Below are 7,729 nucleotides of genomic sequence, written 5' to 3'. Positions count from 1 at the left end.
CTGCCAGTTGTTTATGCCCAGGTACAGAGTTGTGAAATGACTGTTATTTGGTGGTGGAAAGGAAATATTTAGACTCTAATTCTGCTGCCAACATTATGCAACACTAAAGAAGTTAGTTAACATCCATGAGTCTTGGTAAAAGTACAAGCACTTGGTAGATAGTGCTCAATAAAACCCCCTTGCCCTGCTACAGCTTATTCCCGATTCGATCAACGTGATCAAAGCTCTCTTAACCCTCAGTTTCGTTTGTAAAATGGAACTGATGGGTGATGAGGCTGATTAAAACCTTGGCACCTTGCCGATGGGGATAGGGGCACACAATACACAGCAGTTATCACTGCTTAATCATGGTGCTATCTTGTCCCTGTTAGACGCGGTGCCTCTGACATTCAGGACTCTGCAGATTCAGACTTTCCTGTGACTGACACCTCAAGCGTGTCCCAGACTCGCCACCCACACGCACTCTCCTGACTCCGCTGGCTTGTTTTCTTGCTTTTGTTAGATGTCGGCGAGTTTATTTGCGCGCGCGCGTGTGTGTGTGTGTGTGTGTGTGTGTGTGTGTGTGTGAGTGTGAGTGTGTGTGAGTGTGTGTGTGTGTCCTTCTAGACTGTTCGTGCGCCTCTCATCTCGGCGTTGTTTTTTTTTCTCAGCCACTTCTCCCTTCTCCACCCAGAGGAGGGGGAGCCCGCGTGGCCCAGCGCCCCCAGCTGGCACGGAGCACGCGTCAACGCGGGTGTACTCCCAGTCGGCGCCCCGCCTCCGTAATGCCAGCCTCGCGCTCCTATAGGTCAGGGGCCCACGACCCCGCCCTCCCGGTGCCTGAGAGGAAATAAAAGCCGCCGCAGGCGCGCCTGGATGGAGTCAGTTAGTTAAATCCAAATCGACCCGCAGAAAACAGCGCCTGTCTGCTGCGGCTCCTCGCCACTTAGTCCTCACAGGGCCCGCCACCATTCTTCCCACGACGTACTGTCCTGCTCCCGCAGCCATGTGCCGGACCCTATCCGCCTTCCCCACCACCTGCCTGGAGAGGTAAGTGGAGCTCGCCCTGTGGAGTTTGGTGTCTGCCTGCGGAAGAAGTCTAAGTCTCTAACTCATAGGAAGTGAAGCAGCGGCCCAGGCAACCTTGAGTGGGTGGGCGGGTAAGGTCTGAGAGACTCGAGGAGGGAGGCAGAGGCTAACTTGATGCTGCCTGCTTAGATAATTGTCCCATGGAAGTTAAGAGAAGGCTAGAAACAGGGACCGCTGGTTGTGTTCCCCATCCTCTGATAAACAGTCCTTTTCAGGGGACGACCTGAAGACCCGCTGTAGGAAGACTACATTGACAGAAACGAGTTTTGCCCAGTTTCTGGAACATCGTCTTCCACTTTATGGCTCAGAGCTAGAGCATAGCCTCCTTTCCCCCCTCAAACTCACTACTCTCCGATTCTGCCCTATAACCACCTTCAGGATAGAGTAGAAGTGTCCCATAGAACTTCTAAGACCATAAGTCTTTGAAAGCAGACTGTCTCACCTTTCTCATTTGAGTCAGCCAATGGGTTTCAGCTGCAGTTGGGGAGCCCAGCGCTTCACCACTGCACCACCGGGTTTCTTTATGGAAAGTCAGGGAGATGCTTATCAAGGGTTGTAGAAGGGGATGCTCCCACTTCCCGGAGCTACTCAGCCGTCCCCAGCCTTTCCTGGGGCTTGTGCCAAGAGAGGGCAAAGATGGAAGGCAGAAATCCTTTTCCACAGAGCTCTGGAAATACTGACAAGCCCAGGAGACTGTGCCGGCTGATCAACAGGCACAATGCTCATTCAGTGTTAGACTTAGGTGGGCGAAAACCTATCTCTGAAATACTGTAAACCCTTGTAGAAGTATGACTTAACCTAGGAGCCATTCCTTAAGCAATGGTGGTTGCCAGAAGGTTGGTGGTTTGAATCTACCAGTTACTCAGTAGGAAAAAAAAAATGTGGCAGTCTGCTTCCCTAAAGATTTATAGCTTTGGAAACCTTAATGACAGCTCTGTTCATCAGGGTCTCTGAGAATCTGAATCCATATGCTGGCAGTAGGTGGGGTGCTGCTCACAGGTTGTTTTGCCTGTTGATACCAATGAGGGAGCAAAGTTTGGGCTTGGACACAGCTCTGGGTTTCCCAGAGGCTGGGAAGTTTAGGTGACACCAGCTTAGGATCCCCTGAAACTCCAGAAGCCTCTCTGCACTGGTCATGTGAATGGAGGAAACTTACAGGCTCCTGCTTTGTCTTCCAGAGCTAAAGAGTTCAAGACACGCCTGGGGATCTTCCTCCACAAATCAGACTTGGGCTCTGATACTGGGAATGCCGGCAAGATCGAGTGGGGCAGCAAACACAACAAAGAGAGGTAAGACCTGCTGACCAGCTTCTAGTGGGGAGGGAGTCAGAGTTAAGAAAGGAGCCAGGAAAATGAATACTATACGGAACAGAAACTAGGGTAGACCTAGGTAACCCCTCTCTGAGTTATTGTTTGTGGTGGTGGTCTGTTATGTCTGTTTAGCTCATGGGTGCTTGGGTGGGTAGTTCTGAGGTTCTAAGACCATCAGTAGATGCAAGACCTGAGTGGAAAACTTCAATGTCTAGTTACAAGGCTCTCCTATCTGGAAATGTGCATGTCCTTTGCAGCAAGGACTAGGATAGGGTACCAGACCACTCCAAGCTTCTGTGGATGTCTCTCCTGCCGTCAGCATGTGCCTTGCCTAGGCAGGCCTTTCCTAATGAGTGAACATCAACGCTTTGGCTAGGTGCTGCATTAGGCGCTGGGTAAATGTCTCTATGGGTGAGACCTTGATTTCCTTGGAGAGGAAGACAAAACAAAGCTCAGAGAGGGGGGGAATAGAAACCACTGTGTGTAGAGATGAGCCAGCCTTAGAGTTATTTGCTGAGACCCAAACGTCCCTGAGTTTGGTTTCTGGCTCCTGTATTGTCCTACACAAAATGCTCTTTGTCCTCCACTCTCAGCCTCAACTGGGAGTTTGAGGAATCAGCCTTAGTAATCCCCAGGCAAGCTGTGCACGTGAAAGAGGCAACTTCCCTTTGGAGTTCTGACTAGAGTTTAGGCTAGGCATTGGATTGTTCATTTGTTTGCTTTATATTATAAATATATATGTGCACACATAATTTTTGTTTGTTTGTTTGTTTTCATCAGCAGAAACTTCTCAGAGGATGTCCTGAGGTGGAGAGAGTCTTTCGACTCGCTGCTGGGCAGTAAAAGTGAGTAGGGCCCCTTGGTGTCTGTCTGTGGGTGGCACATGTGTTCTCACGTGCTTTGGAGCCAGGCTGGGGGGGGGGGGGCGATGCTCAATGCATGGGCTAAATAATAGCTGTAGCAATAATAATAATGATCCCCTAGTGAGCCAGCCTCTATTCAGAAAACAAAGGCAGGTCCTTGTTCAAGAAAATGACATCCTAAAAATAGAGCCATTAACTGCAGTTGCTGTCTCTTTCTTTTATTCTCGCCTGTCCCCCGTCTGACCTGCCTCCGCCTCTCTCCCTTCAACCACAGATGGGGTGGCTGCCTTCCATGCTTTTCTGAAGACAGAGTTCAGCGAAGAGAACCTGGAGTTCTGGCTAGCCTGCGAGGAGTTCAAGAAGATCCGCTCGGCTGCCAAGCTGGCCTCCAGGGCACACAGCATCTTTGAGGAGTTCATTCGCAGTGAAGCCCCAAAAGAGGTCAGAGCCCTGGCATGTCTTCTGGATCTTCCAGACCCCCTTCCTTCTGGAAACGGGCATCTGAGGGGGCCAGGAGATGAAGTAGCGGGGTTAGAAGCAGAGCAGCTTTATTTGACATAGGGATGAGTTGGCTTCTATGATAGGAAGTTAGGAAAATCAAGCTCCTTCTAACCTTCAGACCTTCCAATTTGGAATGCCTGTTCATCTTGGGGGACCTCTGCCCACACCCACTTATGTAAACCCAGCCCATGTCATATTCCACACACACAGCTGGAGCGGCAAGGTTCACCTAGGGATCTTACATAACCCAGCACAGTCCGCTGGCCCCTGAGCTCTGGTCAGGAGCCTATGATCGGTGGAATTGAGCAGGTTACCTTGCCTTCAGGCCAGGGCTGCGTGGCAGGTGGTGCATTTGATAAGGAGCATAGGGCCACCTTGTGGACAGATGCAGTAATGCCCCGCTTTGTGTCTTTTTTTTTTTTTCTCCTTTTGCTGAGCACTTTTATTTGTTTGGGAGTCTGCCCTTCCTGGAAGTTTGATAATTCAAATCTACCTGGAAGCACCTTAGAAGAAAGGCCTAGCAATTTACGCCCAATAAAACCAACTCCAAGTAGTACGGTTCTATTCTGACATGTTCATTGCTAGTTTGAATCAGCTCCACAGCAACTTGCATGGATTCATTTAGTGTATGTTGCTAACTCAAAGGCTGAGCCTCTCTGGCAGGCCACATTAGCTGGCAGCTCCATAGGAGGATGAGTGTTCTTCGCCTCTGTAACTGACAGTATTAGAAACGTGCCTGAGCTATGAGTTGGTTCTAACTCCATGACAATGAGTGTGAAAATGAGTAACTCCAAAAAATTAGTCACTGAGCACCAATTAGATGCAAGGCGCTGTTATAGGCACTGGGGATATAGCAGTGAAGAAAACAAAGTCCAGATCCTCATGGGACTTCTAATGAGACGAGGTGAAAATAGTCAATGAAACAAAAGTATGCCAGAGGGTGATATGCATTCTGATAAACATAAAGCCAGGAGATGGGGAATGCCAGAGATAGATGGGAAGGAGAGAGGTGAGGTCATTCCTTGTATGCAGGGAAGTCGGGAAACAGACTGTCTAAACTGATGACTCTTGAGCAGAGACTATACAGGATCAAGAGAAGGGAGACCATTCTAACACAGGAAGCAGCAGGTGCAAAGCTCAGAGGGCTTGCTGTCTGCATAGAGCCACCAGTGGACCCATGGGAGCTGGGTCAGTGAGGCAGAGAGCGAAGGTCAGGTCAGAGAGGTGTCAGTGGCCAGAGTGGGGCCAAGAAGCTATGGGGTCCACCAAGAACTTGAGCTTTTGCTCTGAGTGATGTGGAAGGCAGTGGGATGCATAGTCTTGGTAAAGGTACTGCCAGGTGGACTTGGGTTTTGAAAGGACCACTATTACTGCTGAGTGGAGGATAATGACAGGCCACAGGGGCGAGAGGAAAGGAGAGAGATCTGTCAGGAGTCTCTGGCACTAATCCAGTAGACAGGTGGTGGTTTGGACGAGAATCAATGCAGAGCAAGAGGTTCTTATGCACATCCTTTCTGTTATTGTTGTTAATGGCCCTGAGTCAATTCTAGCTCTGAGCGTGTAGAGTATAGCTGTGCCCCGTAGGGTCTGCCCTTTCAGAAATGGATCAGCAGGCCTGTCTTCTCTGGCCTCTCTGGTGGGTTCAAACAACTAGGCTTTTGGCTAGGAGTCAAGTGCTAAGCTATTTGCATCAACAAAAGACTCCACACATATTAAAATACACACATATAAAATATAAATTTAGAGAGATCAGGGGCTTCATAGAGAAGGAGTTGGCCTGCTAACACAAAACATGGTTCAAATCCACTATCTGCTCCAAGGAAGAAAGATGGACAGTCTCCCCACCGTGAGATTTACAGCCTCTCAAAACCCACTGTAGGGTCAGCTCTGAGTTGGTTCTGAGTCAAAGGCACATAACACCACTACATAAAAATGTGTTTATTTTGTTGTTGCGGTTGGCTCTGCATGTCCTTCATACATCCTTCTTATCAGTATGAGATTTGGGTGCATATGCCGAATGGCAGATGTGGGGACAAGTATGTTTTGGAAAAGCAGTTTGAGAACGACACGGAATCCAGTTCCTGCTTAGTTCGGTATTTTCTCCTGCCCCAGCCCTTGAGTCTCCTCTTGTCTGGTGGGCCCTCACGCTCCCCACTCACCTTGGTGCTCGCCTTCTCCCCACAGGTGAACATAGACCACGAGACCCGGGAGCTTACGAGGACCAACGTGCAGGCTGCCAAGGCCACATGCTTTGATGTGGCCCAGGGGAAGACACGCACCCTAATGGAGAAGGACTCCTACCCACGCTTTCTGAAGTCCCCTACTTACAGGGACCTGGCTGCCCAGGCCACGGTCACCTCACCCTCTCCATCCAGCTGCAGTCTGGCTGCGCCCCTGTGCACCTGAGCCTCCGCAGCAGTTGGGGAGCCAGCCAGGAAGAGGGCCGAAGGCATACTTCCCGCAGCCCCTGGGTGGGAGGCCGGTTCCTCAGAGTGTGCAAGTGGACAGTACAGCACAAGGCTGAGGGAGCTGCCTCTTGCCCAGCAACTGTGGGACTCAATTTATGCATGAGCCCTTGCCCCATTCCTGGGATCTGTGATTCAGGACTGAAGAGGAAGTTTGTGTGAGGTTCCAGGGAAAAGAAAACTGGTTCTTGTTCTCACTGAAGCAGAGAAGTGGTCTGAGGTGGTTTGGGTAAAGGGATAAGGAGGGGAAAGGTGCGGGGTCAGCAGACTCTGAGGGCCTCCTCTTCCTAGTTTTGCTCTGGTTACAGAGGGAGCAAGGGCCTGTGGCCATGTCCGCCTGCCTCCTCACCTGCCTCTGTACTCCCAGGTGCCCTTAGCTTGCACTTGAGTGTCTAGCCTTCTCAGTATTGTCAAGGCCAGCGGCCGCACATGACTCTTGCCCAGGATGAACATTCTATGGCTGAACCATTGACCCATGAGCCCCTTTCTGAGGCGGTAGAGAACCCTCCAAAGGGGCCGTCTTGCTTATGTGAGCTTGGTGCTCTTGGCGACTTCTTCCAAGTGGACTCTGCGCCTGTGTTGAAGCAGGAGCTGCTGTGAGGAAGGGTGCCGAGGGTCCCCTTGGCTGAGAGGTGTTCATGCTCCACTTTGCACCTTGAAAGTGAAGCTCATGAGGCGCTCCAGGTGAAGACCCCCACCTGTTCACAGCATGCTGTGATGGGCACAGCCTCTGAACACATGTGGGGTGGAAACTGGGGCTGAGAGGAGCTGAGGAGGCTAATCTGGGAACCTTTGGGGCACCCCCCTGCCCTTGGTCTATAGCTTCTCCAGCATCTGTGGGATGAGTGGGGAGCATCCCAGAAGAAGCCATGTCTCCTCTGTAGTTTTGGAAATTCTTGTTTATATTGAGCTAGTATTTGCTAAGATGAGGCCCAGCGTGGTGCTGGCGTTCGCTGTGGATGTGAATGCAGTTACGGGGAGGGGGAGCAGCGCCCTCGGACAGAATCTACCAGCAGGTGTGGGGGCCGCAGAGAGGCTGCTAGGGTGTGGAGTGGGGCCTGGGGCTGGGGATGGGGGTGATGGGTGAGACCTTCTTGTCCCCTCAGGGTGTCACTGAACAAACATTCCACAGTGGAGCTTCCTGCACAGGGACCCAGGTGGGGACGAGAACAGATCCCTTAGCTTCTGTTTAACAAATACTGTTTTCTGTACTGTGAGCTCCTCCGGGAGGAAATATTTATTGTACTGTTGGTCGCATGACTATTGCTATAGCATATTGTTACTATGATCCTCGTTGGTGGTGTTGTCGTCATTATTTTTTTATTGTAAGTTCACTTGCCGGGACTGGAGAATCTCAGCAGGAGCTGGCAGTCTGACCACCTCCCTGTGTCCACCTGACTCTACCTCGAACCTGCTGGGAACCCCTCAGCCTGTCAGAAACTCGGCATGGTTTTAATATTTATTTATTATTGACAAATGGAGCCGGTTTCCTGGATATGGATGATGTACACAAGCCCTATTT

General features: G+C 50.7%; 1 protein-coding gene across 1 annotated transcript; it reads left to right on the top strand.

Annotated features, from left to right (window-relative positions):
- Positions 1–985: 985 nt before the first annotated feature.
- On the top strand, positions 986–6,148 carry RGS16 (regulator of G-protein signaling 16). The gene is made up of 5 exons (XM_006887745.1): positions 986–1,029; positions 2,247–2,357; positions 3,159–3,223; positions 3,516–3,682; positions 5,927–6,148. Exons 1-5 carry the CDS (start codon positions 986–988, stop codon positions 6,146–6,148), a joined length of 609 nt encoding a protein of 202 aa, XP_006887807.1.
- Positions 6,149–7,729: the final 1,581 nt, after the last annotated feature.

This window comes from Elephantulus edwardii, unplaced genomic scaffold (genome assembly GCF_000299155.1).
Source record: "Elephantulus edwardii isolate Elephantulus edwardi_28Jun2011 unplaced genomic scaffold, EleEdw1.0 scaffold00061, whole genome shotgun sequence".
In the NCBI taxonomy this organism is placed as follows: domain Eukaryota; kingdom Metazoa; phylum Chordata; class Mammalia; order Macroscelidea; family Macroscelididae; genus Elephantulus; species Elephantulus edwardii.
This window is presented reverse-complemented; position numbering and strand designations above follow the sequence as displayed.

Excerpts from the sequence above, each read along its gene's own strand:
- RGS16 (XM_006887745.1), top strand. The coding sequence starts at position 986 with ATGTGCCGGACCCTATCCGCCTTCCCCACCACCTGCCTGGAGAG. Across the intron at positions 1,030-2,246 it reads CCCACCACCTGCCTGGAGAG|AGCTAAAGAGTTCAAGACAC; the intron begins GTAAGTGGAGCT and ends TTTGTCTTCCAG. Across the intron at positions 3,224-3,515 it reads CTCGCTGCTGGGCAGTAAAA|ATGGGGTGGCTGCCTTCCAT; the intron begins GTGAGTAGGGCC and ends CTTCAACCACAG.